At 35.3% G+C, this 21,754-nt stretch overlaps 1 protein-coding gene across 5 annotated transcripts; it reads right to left on the minus strand.

Moving 5' to 3' along the window:
- Positions 1–354: 354 nt before the first annotated feature.
- LOC131050051 (deoxyhypusine synthase) lies at positions 355–20,208 on the minus strand. 5 transcript variants are annotated; one of them, XM_057984188.2, is made up of 8 exons: positions 20,083–20,208; positions 19,793–19,868; positions 18,811–19,288; positions 18,296–18,514; positions 13,524–13,610; positions 2,651–2,756; positions 994–1,229; positions 355–755 (listed from the first exon to the last, which is right to left on the minus strand). In XM_057984188.2, exons 3-8 carry the CDS (start codon positions 19,195–19,197, stop codon positions 666–668), a joined length of 1,125 nt encoding a protein of 374 aa, XP_057840171.2. In that variant the 5' UTR covers positions 19,198–19,288; positions 19,793–19,868; positions 20,083–20,208; the 3' UTR covers positions 355–665. The 5 variants fall into 5 exon arrangements, 4 of the variants coding, with proteins under 4 accessions (XP_057840171.2, XP_057840172.2, XP_057840173.2 ...); XM_057984189.2 differs by having other exon boundaries at positions 20,032–20,178; XM_057984190.2 differs by lacking the exon at positions 19,793–19,868 and having other exon boundaries at positions 20,083–20,183.
- Positions 20,209–21,754: the final 1,546 nt, after the last annotated feature.

Raw genomic sequence — 21,754 nt, forward strand, 5'->3', positions numbered from 1 at the left:
ATTCCAGCTTTTTCAATCTAGGGTAGATTCTTAATACTTATTTATTTACCCTAAATTTATGTAAACAGATTTTGTTCTCCCGAGGTTTAAAAATAATATTCAAAATGGCATAGCAAAGGTGATTGGTTGTAATCGTTCTAATAATGTATATATCATATTATATGAGGTATATATTGTTCGTTTCCTCTTGTTCTATAGATCAACTATATGGTCCCATACTGTGTCAAATCACACACAATGAATCTAACATTTTGCATGATCGGAAATAAAACAAAATACCAAATATCACATATGGACCATGATGACATATAACAGAAAGTATTGGATATGCTAATAAGAAATATAACCCATAGCTAGAAAGTAAGTATATCATTCCATTAAGCATTTTCTGCAAACTGCATATAAAAAATGGAAGGACGTCCAGATTCCAAATGACACATCTTTAAAAAGATTACATCAGGTATTTCATGGTGTCAATGAGTGCTTTTGCTTTCAGTATTAAACCTTTTTGCAAATGTTTGTGATACTAGCAAGGGAAATGCAATTGTCACGTCACAGTGAACCTGTTTCATGGCATATAAAAACATTTGCATATAAAAAATGTAAGGACGTCCAGATTCCAAATGACACATCTTTAAAAAGATTACATCAGGTATTTCATGGTGTCAACGAGTGCTTTTGCTTTCAGTATTAAACCTTTTTGCAAATGTTTGTGATACTAGCAAGGGAAATGCAATTGTCGCGTCACAGTGAACCTGTTTCATGGCATATAAAAACATTAAGTTAAAGCTATCTATACCAGTAAAACGACTGCCACCCTACTTCTATAATTGTAAAAACCTTGAAACTAGCGTGAAGCAACCATTACACCACTTAGGAGCTATAAGAACATGTTTATATTAAAAATTAAAAAGGAATGAAAGAGAACATATCATATTAATTCTACAAATAGACTTAAATTGTCCCATTGAACTAAGTATCAAAATCATTTACCTTGACAGGAGTAGCAGAACCTCTAATTTTACCCCATGAGACAGCTTCATCTGGCCGTGCTCCAGAATCACTTCCATCAAATTCTTGTGCAGTGTTAATGAAAACAGCATAGTCAGCACCATTCCGCATCATATTAGCATTACAAATATGGTGCTTTGGCATACCCCCTCCCAGAATTATCATGCCCGTTTTACGGGGGTTCGCATGAACAGCTTCACCATTTATAGCTCTTATGTCTGCAATTGTTTCCTCGGAAATAGAAACATCATAGCATCAATAACATTTCAAGGGTCCTGAAAATTTGGAAGCGAGTTTCCTCTAGAATTACATATTATCAAAATATAGCTGTGGCACATCAAAATTTCAAAATGTAGTCAAGAAAATAAAATCATACAGAAAGAAATCCAAAAACACAAAAATTCAGAATATCTCTCCTATCCTCCAAATCCCACTGTTCAAAAGGATCTACTGAAGGATTTATAAGAGGATATCACTGCTAATCCTTCTAGAACCTGCAAAACACTTTATAGACTTCATTTAGAAAAAAATCAACCTTATTTGATGCAGATAATTAGTCAAATAAATCAAATACTTGCTTGACCCAAAAAGTAGTCAAGTTTTTTAGTCTGTTGGGGCAAGTTACTGAATAACTACCAGTGATTTGCCACTTCCAAGTATGTCCTGGGTTAGAAAATCTCTGCAGAGATTGTTTCACTAGATTCAAGAACATTTCCCCATATCTTTAAAAATGCCTTTACTGTAAAAATAGTTTAGAAATCAGATGCCTCCCATCCTTATTTTTTGTTTCTGAGATCAATCTGTGCGAGAACTAGACAAATTGGTTTGCATCTAAAATTCTCATTTATTCAGCATATCTGTATATGCAGAAATACCTTAAACACTGCACACTTGGATATTGACTTGGAGATATTTCTACTAGTTTTAATAAAAGTTTTCTCTAGCTTCCTTGTTATACATTTATAGACCGTTAGACCATTTCCTGGTCTAGTTAAAATATGAGTGTGTCTTGATGGATGCAGAGCTCATCAATGGGTAAGCCAGTGTTCATGGGTATATTGTTTTATGGAAAGGCCCTCAACATGTAACTTTTTTGATCAACAGATTTTCTATAATAGGCATTTAGAAAGAGTTACAGCAATTATCAGAAAACTATTACTGTCATGCGCGTTTAAGGTGTGACTGCCATCATGCTAGTATAATCATGCAGTGCAAGTGTTAAATGAAAGCCAAGAGAATGTAATTATCCAATGCATAATTTAGCTATCAATACAGATTAATTTATGTTCTCCCAGAATCCCTATTATACTTTACAATGCTTTCATCTAATTTATTGTTTTTGTATTCCATCCTCAATCTTTTCCTTTATATAATTCAAACAACAGTTCCACCACCTAACCACTTTTTTAGATTACACAATATATATATATATTAAACCTACATTTTATATAATGAAACCCCACTAGATTTAACACTCAAAAGAGCAGATATACTAGACCAATGTACTAGAGTTACATTCCCTTTATTTCATGCCATTTAAGCACAGTCCACCACAATACTAAATCGACATCCACCATGAACAAAGTGCTTTCCAGGTAGGATCAGTGAGCAGTAAAGATCTCTTTGAATGATATTATACCTTGAATTATGTCAATGACAAGTCCTGGATTGCGGTAAGAGTGGAAATAGAGCATATCACCCAAAGAACCATCAGTTAAACCTGGGCAAAATACTGGAATATCATTCTGAAAGAGCAGCAAAAAACACAAACACGAGAGACTTAATTAATATTTTATCAACAGCTACTGTAAAAAATGTCTCATGATATCCTGCATAGCAATTTTAAAAGCATTTGTCATGTTTAATAAAATACAATATTTGTCCCCTTAAAGCCCAAATTATATCAAGGGCAATCTTCATTCGGTCACGAATGAAATACAAACACATTAGTATGCTACATCTATAACAGTTCTCAACAAACCAAGAGTTGCAAAACAGATTAGAAGCATGTGAACGATTCCTCGTAGGAATCATTATGTAGAAATCATTCACTTTAGAGACAACTGGCAAAGGTCCAAGATGATTGTAAAGGAGAGACAAGAAGGCCGCTCACTACCAAAGATGCACAACTCATGAATAAGCTATGCAAACCTTATATTGTTTCTTCACTTATTTTCTTCAAATCTAGATAAGGTTGGAAATAAGCTATGCAAACCTTATATTGTTTCTTCACTTATTTTCTTCAAATCTAGATAAGGTTGGAAATAAGCTATGCAAACCAAAGATGACTCAATATTTAAGTTTGGAAATTTTTGGTGGCAAAGATAAGGTTGCAGAATGCTTCAAGGCAGACCAAGTTGGACCACAAGCCAAAGAAAAACAGCCCATGAAAGTAATATCTACTCTTACGTCATAACATCTACTGGCAAATTGAAAATTACGATGTATGAGTAAGCTCCTAAGGAGGAGAAATAGAAGAAAATGGTTCAACGCCACTTCCAAAATGAGATGTAAATGAGCAAAAGTGCAGGCCATGATGGTATGAAAAAAGGGGTCTTTCATTTGTTTGCTTCCTTTGCAAGAAGGGCACATATAGCATAAAAATGTTGATATCTCCATCCACATTTGTTTTATGGAAAGAAGTATTGTGCAGACATCTGTTTGAAGTCCATCAGACGGCAATCCAAGCACTTCATTTAGAATAGAAGCTTGCATCACTTGCAAAAAAGAGTTGAAGGTGACAGAAGCATAAGGCATCTCCATTCCCCGCAAGGAGGGGAGAAGGAGACAAGAAAATGCTGTCCAAGGTGACCAAGAACTATTGTCACATGGGTGGCCATTGGCATGTTAAGTGTTGCAGACTGCAAGTACAACTACAGCCAAGGTAAAAGAGCAAGTGGGTTTCCAAGAGGAAGAAGCAAGAAAATGTTCAGACACCTAAAGAAAGAAAGGTCAAAGATAAAAGCTACGCTATCCAAAGAAGAAGACACCAAGGAATAGCAGCAAATAGAGGTGCTCCAATTTCAAATCTGAGGTAAGATGGCAAGAAGTCATATTTGGTTTCTTCAAAAGATGAAAGCTACCATTTCATATTTTGAATGACCAACAGAGACCAGTAAAGCTGCAGAGCAAAATCTAGTTGCAAACCCTCACAAGTGATATACTTCACTGCTACTAAATTTGTCAAACATGTTTTACTGGGGCCAAATTTGATAGCATATCAACAATCGAACAGAGTGCAGAGTTGCGGAAGCCACAATATCATCTAATTTTCATTGTAGAAGAGCAGAGAAATTCATACCCAAAATTTCAAACAGTTGAGTCTTGGATCCTTTTTTTCGGATGTGTTTGTAAGCTTTTGTGGGATTAAAAGACTCCTATTTAAGAAGGTGTTCAGATAAAACACTGCTATTAAGCTGACTGGAAGAAAGGTCTTGCTGTGAGTGGTTTCTTTCGAGAGTAAAATGGAAGAAGAGGTAAAAGGTTGAAAAAAACCTTTCCTGTGACATATTTGGTTGTGTACAAAACCATTTAACATGTTCAGCCACAAACAATTTATCAGGATGGGAAGAAGGTACAGCTAGCAGTTTTGACTGCAATCAAATTCATCACAAATATGACAAAAAATAAAACTGGAGGCTCATCTGAAGAGTTTGAGCAGTTCTTCTTCCATCTCTTTACATGGGAGATATTTTATATTTGTCTTTTTTCAACTCATGTATCCCTCAACATATATTCATCTACTGGATTGATGCTAAAGGAGATAAAAATCTTGGATGATATGCCTTCACTTAGATTATAAGAAGATAGTAGTCCTTTTGAAATATGTATCCCAATCCTACTAATCTTAGGATTACAAACAATTAAAGGTAAAAGTTCATGATTCCATTGCCATGTTTCTTGAGATTGTATGGTCGTATGTAGAGTGAGTTCACTAAAGAGTTGTGTTCTTTATGGCCCTCATGAAAAGAGCAGCTTGTAAGACTAATTTTGATGGTGGATTCTTGCTTTTAGTGTTTTTTCAAATTGGATATCTCTAGAGTCCATCTCTTGTGATAGCTTTGCTTATGTTGTTTCAATTCACTAACGTGAGTGTGTTTAAATGTAACATTTTCTAGAAGCACATATAGATGTGAGCATGTGATATTTAGATTAATGGATGTATGATGCATACAAACCAGTCATAGAGCTGTATTAACATAATTATTTGCAATCTTTATATTGTTTGATTGAGCACGGCAAATATCAAAAACTCACTGATTTGCAAGTACTTGCAAGCCAAAACTCGCCCAAAACTTGCCAGCAACTTTTGGCAAGTTATCAGCAAGTTACTCACCAAAACTCACGAGTCCATGGGAGAAGCTCACTTCCAGTTGCATATTGACAGTCCTCTTTCACAATTTCTTTCAGCTCATTCTTTCAACACATTGACAAAATCGTCAAAGACTCATGACTCTGCCCTCAATCCTCCATGACAGGCACTACCCCTTGACCCCATTGGGTGCTCTGCCTCCAACCTCCAACAAGGGGCACTGCCACCAAACTCTTGATCTAGTTTTAGAAAGCAAAATATAAATTTTGTTTTGAGCCCATGTTTGCCGCCCATGTTTGCCATGGATGAAACTTGCAAAAATACTAATGCAAATTTGTAATTTAAAGTCATATGACACTAGGATGTGTGGTGAACTCGTTTGATCTATAAATGAAGGAAAACTGTCATGTGCCCCTCTTGAGAGTAAGTTTGCTGATGACCCTTACCATAGTTTTTGCAATTTTTCTTCTAAGCTAATGGGATGGTGGAAAAAGGAAAATTAATTAAACAATTAAATTAAGTTGTTGAAAGGTAACTTTGAATTATAAATTAAAAAATAACATATTTAATTATTTACAAGGTCGTTATAACTTATAAGTGATTAAATAATGTGTACTTAGACCCAAAGTACAAAAAGGTGAATGAAAAATGACACTTATAATTTGAGGGAATAATTGTTAAAAAAAAATAATATCATTTAATTTCCTCAAAAAAGTCATAAAAGGGAGGAATGTCTTTGAAAAGGATCTTTCTCATTCAAACAATTTCATTTCCCAAGAATGAGCATTCATTCTTTTTTCATTCCCAAGGACAAAAACCCTCCTAGCCTTCAGTGCGGTTCTACCCAAGGATTTTCAGTGTGCTTCAGCAAATGAAGGTGTCCAGTTCCAACCATTGTTTTCGATGTTGGTTTTGCAATTTTGTTGTCAAGTTATTGTTGCAATTAAAAATGATGTAATGATATTGTTGCTATTATCAATACATTTTGGTGTGCTTAATATTCCAATTGTTCGCCATACCAATAATAAATTATAGCAGCAAGCTTAACACTGTGCAGGCCATACACCTTTCCTATCTAGCCACACACTGCAGGAAATTCTTTACAAATATTTCTGAGTTCATAGTTTGGCTAGGCATTGAAAAGTCTTATTTGTTTTTTTGTGAGAGCTGGTCGCTCTTCTTTTCCTAGCACTATACTATGCATGCTCACCGCTCAAGTCAAAAAGGAGGGGCAGAAGACTCCAAATTCTTGTAGTAACTGATTTTGTTTAGACTTTATGGCAGCTACCAATAAGGAAATGATTCTGATCACTGCCAATAACAGACAGTTTTCTGGGGCCATACAGTTAATTTTGTGCTATATATTGTTTGGGTTCGGGCCACACATTTTCTGAGGTGTTGTAGACGTTATAAAATGATTAAAAAATGAGTTTCTACTAACTTCAAACCTACAGACCAACATGCTACTACATCAACAAATTTTCATGACGCTCATATCTAGGTAAGTTTATTTCCTGCATTTGCTGTCAACTGATGACAAAATGCATTCTTTTAGGATTATGGGTAATTGTTTGACAAAATGCTTGGCTTAGTTATTAAAGTGAAATAATTGCTTTCTTCCTAATATTGTCATCACTGGACAGTTTGACGTCAATAGTCTGTTTAATTACTGAAGATCCTGCATGGTTCACCATCGGATCCCTGTTATCATTGTACTAGGTTCTGATCAGTTTATAAATTGAATCCTCTTTATTTTTCAACATCTTATCCACCAACTTCGCGTGTATTAGAATCAAGCAATATAACCTACCACTTTGGCCTTGATGCATTTATGCTTATATTCAGCCAATCTAGCTTGATCAAAATTTGCATATCACTATCAATAGGCTTGATTAATTCTATGACTTTGCTTCTATGGTAAATTGGTCGACTAGCCACCAATAATTTTCAGTTTAATTTCATTGTAATCATTCTAGTCTCCAAATGCTCTCACCTTGCCCGCATTGGAAAATTGGTGATCAAAAAATCTAAAATTCTAGTGATTACAAAAGTTTCTTATAGATTTCAGCTAACACCTTGCAAAGGATATTACAAACACTACTTATGACTTCCATAAATCCAATTTTATGCATGCTTTCAAAGATTATTTTACAAAGCACAAATGTTCCACTGATTTAAGATGAAATGAAGAAAAAATAGAGCCCTACATTTTTCTAGTATCCTACCTGCAAATCAATCAATCCTCTCATGCTGCTTGGGCAGCAAACAAATCACAAACTTCTAGAGAATGGCAATCAATCACCCATGGCCAAGGATCTTGTTGTGGATGGACCAAGCCTTGCAGCTCTGTGAGTTGGGATAAAGGTTGTGGCCTCAAGTGACATCTCTTTGTTTCAAGTGCTAAATAGCTAATTCCTTCCTTTCTATGATGGTGGCTTTATCTGCATTATCTATTTCTAAAATCAATAGCAATATATTTGTCAATGCAGAGATCTGCAATGAGTCTTGTGCAACCAAGATAGATTTGTTGGATGGTCCTAGTTATCAACCGTCTTCTAAGGTTTTCATGGAATTCAAAGAGGTTAACAACTCCCAAATTTGGAAGGTGGCCAATAAAGATATTGTCTCTGAGCAAATTCAAAGAGCAGTTTACAAGGATGAGATAGTTGAGATTAAAGAATGGCAAATTACTTTGATCTGTAAATCCTAACTTCTGGCCCAATCTAATAAAGTTTCATAAATGATTGACTCTTCATTGCAAGCCTCCATTGAAAGAGGCTTTGCCATTTGTGTCTGTGAAAAATGCTGGATGATGATGATTTGTAAATCCCTTTCAAATAGGGATGTCTTGATCAAGGAAGGCCTACAGAGTTGGGACAAGGCTTTCTTAGGTCTAAAATCGTGACTGATTGACTTTAATCCTCTTGCAATCTTTTCTTATTTCTCCAATTTGAGTTAAGCTTCTGAACTTTTCTCTTCAATTTTGGAATGAGGAATGTCTTTCCTTTGTTAGAAATTCTTTGGGAAAACTAATTTTTGTCCCAAATTTGTAGCAATTAATGAGATATTTTACTTTGCAATAATTCTTGTTGGAATTGATTCATCTAAGAAATTTCTGGAATAAATTTGTTTAAATGTTAGCAATAGGATTTGGAAGCAATCACCTCTTGATGCAAATTGTATTTTGCTTCAAGCCAATGGCTACAAATTATTTAGACATACTCACTTGATTCATCATCAAGTCTCCTCAAGGCAAGCCACTTGGTGGAAAGATGCTGAACTACAACATCAACTAATTGATCTTGACTGTGATAAGGATGTCTCTTAGAAGCTTCATTAGATAGTGCGTCTTCAATTTCTTCAACTCTCCTTTGGCTTCCAATCTCAAGGTCACAAAGTCCTCTTCTCCCATGAAAAATGTGACTCCTTCCCAAAATCCCTTTATGTCAGGTGGACCTTCTTTTGTGATTGCTAAAGTGTGTGCCCCTTCTAGAGTTCCAGAGCTGGTGATCCCTTCTTTGGAAAACTGTTCAAGTAAAATTGAAGCTAGAGTCATAATTTAAAGGAAAAAGAAGAATCCCTTAACCAAACACATGATAGTTGATTGCAAGATCTCATGCTAAAAAGGGTTAGCTTGTTTAGAATTGAGGTATTGAAGTTTTCTTTTCCCTTCCAAAATCTTGTATTGAAGGAATGGTTTACTTTGTTAACAGGAAACAAATGTTATTTTTGGAATTTGATTTTTATTTAAGTGTAGAGGGCCTATGACCCCTCATTCATGATTTTATGTTAGTTTCCGGGATAGGGGAACAGGGAAACGGGTTTTTGGGAAAGATTTTTTTTTGCCATTTTTGGGGACTGTAAAGGGGACTGCTATATAAAAAATAGGGAAAGTTTAAAATATATAGGGAAATTTCAAATATGTTTGTATGATAACAATGTAACATTGATAAATTAAATATGAAATTTAAATCATCATCATATACATCATACATAGCAATTGAGTTGAAACTTGAAATGAGAGTTGAAATTCATAAATTCATATACATTCATAAATATAATTCATCGAATCTGGAATCACTGTCAATATGCATGTATTTATATGAATATCTAAATGCCCAAAGGCTGCAAGTTTCAACAAAACAGAAAATATCATATATCATATATATGCCAAATGTGTCAAGGCTAGGTACAGGATTTTTTCTTTAGTTGTTGACATAGACAATCTTTGCATATATGATCTTGCCATCTTTCAGATATTTGCTTTATCAATGACTGAGCTTGGATGCTTAATAAGTCAGTCCAAATGAGTCATGTGAATTCTTCCATGACCCTTTGAATGGTAAAAGGTAAAAGAATTCCAATAAAATATGTGGATCCTGTCATGACATTTGGAATCAAAAGATTCTATGCCATGTGAACTCTTTTTACAGAAATAAATATTAATCAGATTGATGGATCCTGTCTTGACATTTGGAATCAAAAGATTCTATACCATATGAACTTGTAATACAGAAATAATTACTAGCTTCCAAATCCTTTTCTCTCAATTTGCTTCCTTCAACTCATTAATTTTGTCATATTGGATAGCAGTTTCACATCAATAGATTAATCTAGTTTAATTCTCGTGATTTTTCATCTCCAAGGTTATAACTGTCATCAGTATTTGTATGATTCACAGTGGTTCAGATAAAATATAGAAAGTTGACACCATTTCCAAATGCCTCAGGTTGTTTTACCCATTCAGGGTGACCTGGAAGGTGTGGAGGCTACTCAACAATACAATAAGTCCTTTTTTTCAAAGCTGGATGAGTTTTTTTTTATATAAGTACAAATTGGGGAGGAGGGACATCAGTCCCTGGGACAATCGAGGAACGTCTGAGACGTCCCCAGCCGTCCCCCCTAGTTTCCTCTGCCATCCCCCCAACAGGAAACATCCCCACAAATTTTTTGGGTTTTGGAAACGGCAAGGAAACATCCTCTGCCATCCCCCCATCCAGGACCAGTTTCCGGTTCCAAAACGGCTAGAATTTTGCCAAAAATGCATCCCTGGGTTTCATTGGTATTTTTATGTTCACATAGTTTACCAAGTTTTTCCAAGCCACAAATCCAGGTCAAATTTTAGGCCTGCCAAGGTTTTGTGAGTACAAGGATAGTACTTAGATATAACAAGGTTTTGAATGTAAGATTTGTATTGGGAAATTGTGCAATGGAAAATCTATGCCACACATGGACCAATGAAATAGTAAATATAGATCAAGCATCATACATACCAACCTATCTTTCTAAAGCTGAAGCTGCTCTTTAAACAACCAGCATTTAATCTGAAATATCAATAGATAACACCAACAAGTAGAGAAATAGAATAGGATCAAAAATAAGTATCTCTTGATGATTCTTAACATATGTGCCCATTTAAAAGGAGATCAAGACTCAATGCGTGTTTACGTTGTTCTTGCCCAGATGACACCCTTACCAAATCACTAAAGCAACAAGCAAAACTGTCAATGCAAGTGCCACTTAGAGATCTCCGATGAGATCTTCCTCACTTTTAGAACCTCTAGACCCGAGAAGGAACTCCCTCTAAGAGATATTCTTGGTGATTCTCAAATTTTTCCACGCAAGCTCCTAATTTAAAAAGATTTTCAATTAACCTCTAGAAGCAAAATTGTTTGTAAAAAAGATGTTCTGAATGAATAGAAATTTATTAAGATTTTTGATGACCAGTGCTTTTATTCATAGAGAAGACTATATCTAACTTTCTACTAGCATACAAATATATATAACAAGGAAAGAGAAATAATTGCTCAGATTTTCAAGAAAAAATTTGCTCAAATCAAGCGAACAACAAAATGAACAGATTACTCAAATAGAAAAAAAATCTAATTTGTATAATTAATCAGTGATCAATTAACAGATTCTGATGCATTTAATCACACAATAACAACTCAAATTACAAGAAAGGAGAAAATTGATTACTAAAAGACCAAATAATAAATATTGCACTCAACATAGCGAAGGTTTCTACTTTCTAGTATTAATCAAGGTTACCCGGCCACGTGTCCCTGGGCCAAAATCCCCCATCCCCGTATCTACCCAAAACCATAATGCAATGCCTTTTACATTGAACAGTTATAAATCAAAAAATATGAATAAAATCTAGGTTGCCGGTTCAGGTTCGAGCACCGGTTCGGGTTCGAAGAACCGGTACGCCGGTACGGCAAAATTTTGAAAAGGGGTTTGGGTTTGTTTGGGTTTGTTAGTACAAAAACATGTAAATTATATATATATGCAGCCTATAAGCATGAATTAAGATTAGCATGTCACATAGCATCATATAAACAACAAAACCAACATAAACTTGTAATCATAGCATCATGATCATACCATAACAGCATCATATACATCAAGTTTAATATCAAAATGATAAAATATTCAAGTATCATTGTTTCAACTTTCAACAATTTAAAGTTTGATCGTCAAATGGATTCTCTAATTCGTCATCCTCATTCTCCTCCTCCTCATCATTGACATTGACATTAGATGAATCAATGCCAATGCCAATGACACTTGCACTTGCACTTCAAGTTTGTTCGCTATCTGAGTCATCAAATGTAACAAGCTGAGAAGTGAATTTATCCAAATCAGTATGTTTTGGCTCCATATCCCACATCTTCGTTTCCCCTTGCTTGTAGTCATGTTGCTTGTGTGAAATGAGCCAAGTTAATGTTTTAAAACTCACTATTAGGGTCATTTTAATTTTTTATGTGGTGGAATTCAAAAATATTTAAATTTTGCAAAAAAAAATCCATTTTTGGGCTGTCAGACCCCTGGGTTCGACTTGGGTTCTCTTGGGTTCAACCTGGGTCCTCTTGGGTTCGACCCTGGGTCCTCTTGGGTTCGCCCTGTTTCGAACCAGACCTGTGAACCACGAACCCTGTCTGAACCACAGGCGAACCGGACCCGAACCCCGAACCAGGACCGTACCGGACCAGTACCAGGGGTCTAGGGGGCCGAACCCGATAACTCAGAATAAATCAATTACCTAGAGAGCAGATTAAATCAAACCTAGTTTTGAAAGATACAATGGAAGAATGTAAATCTTTGATGTTTTTCTAATGCAAAAATATTTAAGACTATAAAATGATATGTGGGATTGTTTCCATGATCAAAGCTAAATAACAGTGCCAAGTACCTCTATAGGCCTAATTGAGATATTTTTCTGCAGGGCATAACTTTCACCCTATGTGTCAGTTTTTCAACTTCCAATAGTTGTTGGAAAGGTATTTTTTAGCACTACACTATAATACTAGTGATTTTTCTAAATTTGCTGCTTTGAGAAAGAAATGCTAGCTGGAAGTCAAATTTACTTTTCAGACTTCAAGAGGTCATAATTTGGACTTCTTATAGTTGTCAAAATGCCTCTTCATAAATATGCATGGTGGATCAGCTTTGGAGATGTATTGATGTGATTTACTCATTGGTATTTCCATTTGATCAGTTTGAAGATTTTTGTGACTATGGTACTTGGTAAGCATGTGGTAGTCCTAGACAACCTTCAACTTTGAGTTACAGAAAGAAAAAAATATGGCTACCGAATTCATTCAGAGCAGATGCAACTATTTTGAGCAGATGCCAAGCTTAACACAGCTAGAGGCTGAGACAACACTGAAGAAAATAAAGAGGCTTTACAATTGAAGCTAGCTAACTACTTCAATGTTTGATCAGATTTCCAAGATTCAATACTGACAAACAAAATAAAGTGGACACCTGAGTACAGTATAAGTATTCAATTGTTTATCAAAGGATTGTTAAGGTCCCTGTAGGTTGAGAGTTTGTGCCTTGCAATTATTCCAGCACATTAGAGTCATTTCAAACATCAACAACAACATCCCACAATACTAAGCAGATATTATTGTGTAACATACAGCAAGATATATCTTCAATAATGGGATATCAAACTGCTTGCCCATTTCTGCAAATCAACTCTAATATCCATACACACTTTGGTTGTCAAAACTCAAATATTGGAATAAATAACACCCCAGAATTGGCTCTTAATTATAAGCCACATATAACTAGCAATTTGGCCCAATGCTCTAGCTGATGGCAAAGGTTATACCATCCAATTCAAAATGAATATTCATGCTGTTGATAATTATGAGATTATGTAAATGCAAAAAGGAAATTTCGCTGTTACCTTGTATGCCCAATAGCAATATGAATTTGGGTTATTTATTTCTTTACCCAAACGAGCAATCACCTTTGATGGTGTCCAAATCACACCCTACAACAATAAATATAACACATTTGCATGAGTATATAGATATCTTGTTTTGCACTTGCAATAAAACCCAGAAACTAGACATCAACTAATCCTAAACAAGAAAAAACTAGCAAGCAGAGATTATATGAAGTTGACCTTTATGCAATTTACAGATCCTTAAATATCACAAGGAAAACATATAAAATGATGTCAAAATGATTGTAGGAAACTACAAGATTAATGGATGCATAATATAAATTAACTGTCGCATCTATGAAAGTCATCTTTTATCAAGTTTGTATTTTTTCCTCCACTCAAAGCTCCAGGAAAACCAGATGCTTCCAAATATATGATTATGCTTTCCTCTACAACACTATTTCATGTAGAATTCCTCTCCAAATTCTCAGTGATAAACCGCTTATGATGTCCCTTTGATTTTTTCTTGCATATATCCTACACAACATTTGCTTCTTCCATACAAGGGATTATTAAGAAAGAGAGTATTTTATCTAACAGGCATAGTGAATCACCATAAAGGCATCAAAATGTTTGTTAGTTTCAAGGCCAACAAATTTCTCTGCCAAGAAAAACAGTTGTCAATGTCCCTTGGTAACAGGTAGCTGTAAACAAATACAATGGATGCAGTAAAACTATCGTTTGTATACATCTGTTTGTAACAATTAAATAAGTATTACAAAGGCAATGTCGACATTTTATGTTTAAAATTTATCTTCTAAGATACATTTATGAATACACTTCTTTTGTAACCTCTCCTCCCTCACAATGTATGAGCACAACTTGTCTATGCCATTAGTCTAAACTGTAGTAGGCTAGTAGCTATGATTTCTGTGCCCATATCATATCCATAGCCTCACACAGGTGGAAAGACTGAGCAGTTGCCAAATGGATCTTCAGAGGACAAAGGAAATGTATGAGTACACAGTACACCTGACAATTGCTTTAGTTGAATCAAGAAAATACGTGGGAAATGAATTCAGGGAATTTCACATAATAAAGGTGTTTATTATGTGAAATATTGAGTGCATCGACATGAATTTATGAGAAAATGACCCATCTGACAAAGAACAAGATAATTAAAAAATGATGGGGTGGTATGTTGCTTACAGATCTCAACAAGATAGAATAGGCAGCAGAAAGCATGCTTATTTATAGTATTTTCATCAATTTACCAATATAGTAACATATGTAATGATAAGAGAGCAGAACATGAACCCCCCCACTAAACATTAAATATGTTAGGAAAGAAGTAATGACCAATGAACCTAGGGCAAACTTCAATATTACAAGTTTCAAAGCCTTTAAACCTTCAGACTTCCTCCCCTTGTAAAAGCATTCATACTCCAGTAAATCAAGGACTTCACCCACAGGCAGCGACTTCAGTGAAGCCAGGAGAACTGAACTTGCTTCAATTGAAAACATTTTATTCTGCAAAAGAAAAGAAATTGTCATGACCCCATTTTAGAAGGCCAGTTGGACCCATGCGGTGTTTAACAACACCCTCTCATTGTGTTTTTTTTCCTTTTGTTTCAAATAAATTCTTGCCTATTGCTGGTCTGGCTGGCTTGCTTGGCTTAGGCGGATATCTAATCTATTTTAGTTTTCTTGTCAGGACTGACCTGTGGTCAGTTATTCTCTTATTTTTGGCTATTTTTGCTATTATAAGGGAATCGTTCTTTTTGGGTCTGCATGCTGGAATTTGTGAAATGCCTTCAGCATGTTTGGTCTGCTGGGACGCCCATGTCAGAGGCCCAGAATGGTAGAACGGAACCCTACCCCTGTGCACAATCTTTCTAAGCATCCAGTCAATTCGCTGATGTCCATTGATGAATGCATGGTTATATATCTATATCTGCTAATAGTTTGGCGGCAGAAATTAGTGGTGTGTGTCCAGATAGCTGCAACAGTCTGGTTAGTTTTCCTATCAGAAAAGAAAGGTGTATGCTGAGGTTATGTATCTGTACATTGTGTAGATACAGAATATGCTTGAGCTTTCGGACCTGAGAAGTGTGAGGGACAATTTATGATGTGTTTATATCTGCAATCACTGAGTATTCTGTCAATGGTATGAATGTATTCCTTGTTTCCTTTTCTGTATAAGTTTATGTGGCTGTAGTTGAGGTCTGACCTGCACATGAATTTTTGAATCCAAGTAATACATTTGATGTTCTACTAAAGAATATATATACAGACTGATTGTTTAATTGAGATTGTCACTGAGTTTACATCTTCTGAGAATTCCTATCTTCCTGGCACTATATTTTTATAAACTGGGATTGCATTTCCATATATTTCTTACTTGTGCATAAGAAAGGATATTTCAGAAATATTGTTGCCACAGAAATTTATGATGATGCTTGAAAGGAGGTAAGTAACCTTAGGTAAACAAACAAAGAGGGGAAGCAGATACAAAAACAGGACAACGTCCAAGTGAAAGGAATATACCATATACAAGAGAAGCATAACACTTGTGGTATGCTTGGGTAAAGTCATCATTCAGAGTTGTCTATTATGGAGTCTCAAAAGTGACAGAAATAAGATCTAAGAAAAACATCAACTTGTAAAATTGGGTCTTAGCAACCAAAAAGAGAATGAATTTGACTTAAGAAGTGTCTTAAGCGTCAATATCAGGATTATGCAGCTAAGTTATTTGGTATAATCTTTAAAATTTTGATCAGAAGAGGATAAAGTGATTAGGGAAGAAATGGAAGTTCCTCCAGGTTAGATCCATATTCTATTGAAAGGTAAAACATATATATCATATTAGTTATCAGCTGTTGTTTAGTTAGTAGATTCTGAATTTCTGACTGAATGGTACTATGATTATGATGTCAATGCAGCATGCATCGTATTCTTGATTTCAGATTCATACATGGTGTACACAGCATTTTTGCTTGATAGTCTTTGCAAGAGAGTTTAGTAACAATGATGCATGTATTTAATATGGCCACAGCTGCAAGAGTGAGACATACAGCTATATGCCCATCCTGGCACAAAGGAATCAAAGATTGTCACCAGCAAACTGCTACAAATACTTCTGGAACAAATTCTAGTGTGGAAATAAAACAAAGCGCAAAGCATGGAACATAAGAAGGGTCCAGTTCAAAGGGAATCTGATGAAGAACAGTTTAACAGCCAGACCTCACCTAACAGTACAGACCAAAGTGATATTATAGAATCATGCAAGATGTTCACTAGGATAAATCACCACAGGTGATAGAAGGTCGATCTGTGCAATTGGGGAAACAACTTATGCAAGTCAAAGCAGGTAAAGTTTGCTGTTACTTCTATTGTTTCATAAGCACTTAATCCTAGCACATATGATGAGGCCAAGGGAAGCCCTAAATGGGAAGCTGCCATGAACTGAGAATTTTGAGGCCTTCATAAAAACAAAACTTGAATGTTGTCTGAACTACCCCAAGGGAACAAGCCCATTGGTTGTAATGGGGTTTATTAGGTCATATAAATCAGATGGTTCTTTCAACAAGTAGAAAGCTTAGACTGTCACTAAATGATATGCATAGTAGGAAAAAGTAGACTGTAAAGAGACCTTTGGCCCCACTATAAAGATGGTGATACTAATCTTTCCAACTGATTATTTCTGTAACTACTCAATTTGGATGGAGAATATATCAAACGGATGCTAAAAGTGCCTTCATAAAGGAAGAGGCTGCAGAGGAGGTAGATATGGTGCAGACACAATGATTTTAGGTTCCTAGAAATGAACCATTTAGTTGCAAGTCAGTTGAATTTTTGTATGGACTGAAGTAGGCGCTTGGTATTGTAAAAGTGATCAAAACATTTTACAGATTTAGGATTCAGTTTTGATCCCATTCTATAAATAAAAAATTAGTGGCAATGACATAGTAATCCTGGTGGTCTATATCAATGATCTTGTCATCACCTAAAGCAGGGCAGATATTATTCAAAAGAAAAATCTCGTATTCCTTTTGCTTTTAACCTAACAGATCTTGGCCTCCTACTTTCTTGTTTAGGTGCAGAATTTTGTCATCTTAATCATGTTACTTTTGTATCACAAACTAAGTATACCAAAGCAGTTCTAGAAAAATTAGGATGAATGAGTGTAATCCTATATCTGCACCCATGGACGATGTGATAAAACTCTCAAATTACATCTTCCAGCTGGTCAATAATCAACACATTTGTCTTTAATATTGTGCTACAAGGCAACAAATCGCAAACATAATGACTAAACCTCTTCAAAAAGTAAATTTTGAAAATTTTCAAGATAAACTTGGGACTGTATCTAGTTTAGCCATCACATGAGGCAATAGATACAGTATAAGAATACTTAGGCAACAGTGCTGTTTCAGTTGGCTTGATGATAGGCAGAAGGTTGTATCTAAATCAGAAGCTTGTTACTATTTTGTCAAATAGTTATTTTTTTGTATTAAGAGGTTTCCCATCTTATATATAGCTGAATCATACAATGTAATCTTATGGCTTGTTTTCATGACAACGCTCAATATATCTATAAGTTTGTCAATCAAGCCTTCAGCTAAGTTATGTATTTAGAGTTTTGTTAACCTGATTTAGACACTCTGTTTAGTTCTGTAAAAAACTTATAACGAGTTTACATTCCAAACACGGCATACATTGAAAATGCAATCAAATATCTAGCATAAATCTGATAAATAAAAGATTTTTAAAAGTGCTTCCTTAAGTACCTGCTCTTTTTGTTCTTTTAAAAGCTGGTCAAAGATAGGGATAATCCAATCTTCAAATTTGCAATAATTATCATTTGGCACCAACAGATTGCCTATTCGATTTAATCCTTTTGATCTAAGCTGAGCTCCGGGTAGGGAAAAATCACCAGTATACGTGGGTGCTAGGCATTTGATGAGGTCCTCTTCAACTCCTCCCGCTGTGGTGACAACGACATGGACCTGTACACATTCCTCTGCCCCATGAATCCAACCTCTGTTACTAGACCCTGTGGTCAAACCTCTAGACAGGCAACATCAATGGATAATGCAGTATAGCTGCACATGAATGCAAAGTGAAAACATGATAGGGCAAACTTATATCAATATACCATTACAAAAAAAAACACAAATCATTTTATTTCTGTGAATTGTGTTTTATTAATTTTTCAGGGTGTGTAGAAAATAACAATGCATAATTATAATTGGAAACCCAAGGAATTATCACATAAGAAGTATTTTCGGGCTCTTCGTCTTACCATATGATGCTGTACCAAGAAGCGAATGGTGTCTCGCACACCAGATGATATGAGGTTAGAAGTAAACCCCAGAAATATTTTACACTTGACACTTCGTCTAAAAGCTTCCCCACTCTCTTCTTCTTCACCAACAGGTTCGTGAGTGAGGTCCCAGTCAAGCATAGTATTGACAAGGTCGATTGCCTGGGCGAGAAGAGAAGCCTGAAAGCCTGTTGTGGCCATTGATTGAAAAAGTTCTTCATAGTTAAGGCCTTTGTTAAAGTCATATCCTCTCACTTCCATGCTTTTTCCACTCAAACTTTCTGATGATTTCAGTGCTGAAGCGTACGCAGAGCTTGGGAATTCTTCCATTTCCTGAATACCACTCTTAACTGCTTCTGAACCCATTCTATTCTACGCTGTTGTCTTGAGCTCTAAGTGACAAGATTCGTGCTAGGGCGAAATAAATTTTGGAACAAGCTTGGTGATTGATAAGTATCTGGAAAAAAATCACGATTATGTTGAAAAATATAAATTGTATTTCTGAATATAAATATTCGCACAATTTACTTCAAATAATTCGGACACTATAACATTATTATGGACTATGAAAATCTAATGATCTCAAATATTTATACATATAAATTCACATATGTATTCAATAAATATTTTTTATAATTGAAAAAAAGCATAAACGTTGAGAAATATTTTATAAAAGATAAAACGACTGTAATGACTTCGTTTGACCAAACTCACCTGCAGAACTGCTGAGCTGAATCATTCAAATGTACATTGTACCATGTCATTTAACTTAATTGCATATCAAATATTTACCAGAGAGTAACAATTTTAAACTAAAAATTTAAAAGGCTAATCTGATCTAATTAAAAATATATGAGTTTCTTGATCCAGAGGAGTTGGATGCAAAATTTCATCTAAAACTTTAGACTGCGAACGCAACATATTTTATTTTAGAAAGTTGTAAAACCTCGATTCAAAATACCTATATAATCTCCCAGACGTCTCTTGAAAATCAACAAATCCTCACGGACAGCAGACACGGGGTTACAGAAGACCGTCTACACAAGAAGAAGACAAGGGCTATAAAACCCTAAACGGGGAAAACCCTAGCGAACGCGAAATTCTATATTTAATAACAAAATTGTTTACGAAAAGGCGATTCTATTCGATGATTCGGAAAAAAAAATGATATTTTCTGTAAGATTCGAAAACTAATCGTACAATTCCAAACCTGAGAGCGAGAATGTGGTTACATTTGATTCCTCTGCTTACCAAAAGTATCCCTAAGTAGCGTATTTTGAAATGATTTCCTGCTGCGTATTCAAATTGACGGCTGTAGCTATTCGGGCTCCAAAACGTTTATGTTTCGACGGAAAAGTTTTCATGCAGGGACCATTTTGCCGGTTCTTCTTGCGATTATAGGTACGTAGCTAAAATTTAAACCTCGTCGTTGTGGTGGTTATAGGTGTTCTGTCACGTATGCTGAAAAATTATATTTTAAAAAATATAATGTTCAATTGATAGTAAAAGTCAATAACACGGTCATTTGAAATTTTCAAATTATTTTTCGTACACACGTTGCATCCGCGACACAAACCCTGCATCGCAAGGGATTTCGAGATCATCTCAATCGTTTAGGTTGAATGTCTCTAATTGAATCAAAAAATCGTTGAATCACGGAGCGAGGGACCTACGTATCCAATGGAGGTATTTGCGAAGGTGAGGACAAAGTCGGCCACAATAATAAGGCGAGTTGTATGCGATTATTGTTATCACCTGCTAACACGCGTGTTTTTCATGTGCAGGGAGGAGGTATTGTAGCGTAGGTCTGAGTAGGAGGTGTTGAGATCGGCGATTTGAGTTTGGTGACAGCGGTAAGTTCAAACCCTAACAGATAACACGAGTATTACTCAAGTTGTACGAAATCTTTTCGACTAACACTCAAGTTGTACGAAAATAGTTTAAACCATAACACATAACACGACATTTTTTTTATTTTTTAACATTTACCTTACTGTGTTCACAGTGAATTTCATGTTCTACAAAAGTAGTTGAAACCCTAATGGATAACATGACATTCTTTTAATGATATCAGATTTCTACAATCCATAATAGTATCTCTCTCTACTATCCTAATGATGGATCACGGAGTGTGATCCGAAACGTTGATGTAAAAAACTAAACACAATCTAATTCCAAAAGCACTACAGAATGACACTCTTTTGTTTTCTAGCATTTACTTTGTTCGCTATGAATTTTGTTTGTAATTTGCAGCATTGAAGTGGAGGTGTGAGGAAGCCAAGTGTGCATGTTTGTCTGGCGTCTGGGTGAAGAAGAGTATAAAGGTGTGTATATTTTTCTAATCACATGTGCTAGTTTTTCATAGTGAGCGGAGCTGTGAAAAATGAAATGCCTTTTTTTTCGTTTTTGGTATGCTAAAATTGAAATTTTTTGAAATTGTTTGTTGTTTCCTTGTGCCAACCAAATAGAACGATGTTGTTTTATTTGTCGAAAGGTTGGATGATAGGGCCCAACATGTTTTATTTGTTGTATTTACTTTGTATAACTTTGAAATTGTTGCAATGCCTCATTTTTGTAAGTGTTATGTTCCTCTAGCCAGCCAATTATGCATATGTTTGTGTATATGTGTGTCTGTGTCTATCATTCTCTCTATATATCATGCACACACACATAAACATACATATATACACAAATGAAACATTTCTCTTCAATCCTTGTGTTGGTTATGAAAGTTATGTTCTTTAATTTTTGCTACTTAAGAAACAAAATGCCACAGAAAAAATCATGTTGATGCATATGTCTGTGTGTATATGTGTTTACGTGTCTATCATTCTTTCTCTTTATTTATCATGCACTCACGCACACATAAACATGCATATATACACATAAATATCAAACTTTATGACCTCCTCCTCACCTATGC

This window comes from Cryptomeria japonica, chromosome 7 (assembly GCF_030272615.1).
Source record: "Cryptomeria japonica chromosome 7, Sugi_1.0, whole genome shotgun sequence".
Classification (NCBI taxonomy): Eukaryota; Viridiplantae; Streptophyta; class Pinopsida; order Cupressales; family Cupressaceae; genus Cryptomeria; species Cryptomeria japonica.

Excerpts from the sequence above, each read along its gene's own strand:
- LOC131050051 (XM_057984188.2), bottom strand. The coding sequence starts at position 19,197 with ATGGGTTCAGAAGCAGTTAAGAGTGGTATTCAGGAAATGGAAGAATTC. Across the intron at positions 2,757-13,523 it reads ATTGCTATTGGGCATACAAG|AATGATATTCCAGTATTTTG; the intron begins GTAACAGCGAAA and ends CTGCTCTTTCAG. Across the intron at positions 756-993 it reads GTTCTGCTACTCCTGTCAAG|GTTCACTGTGACGCGACAAT; the intron begins GTAAATGATTTT and ends GCCATGAAACAG.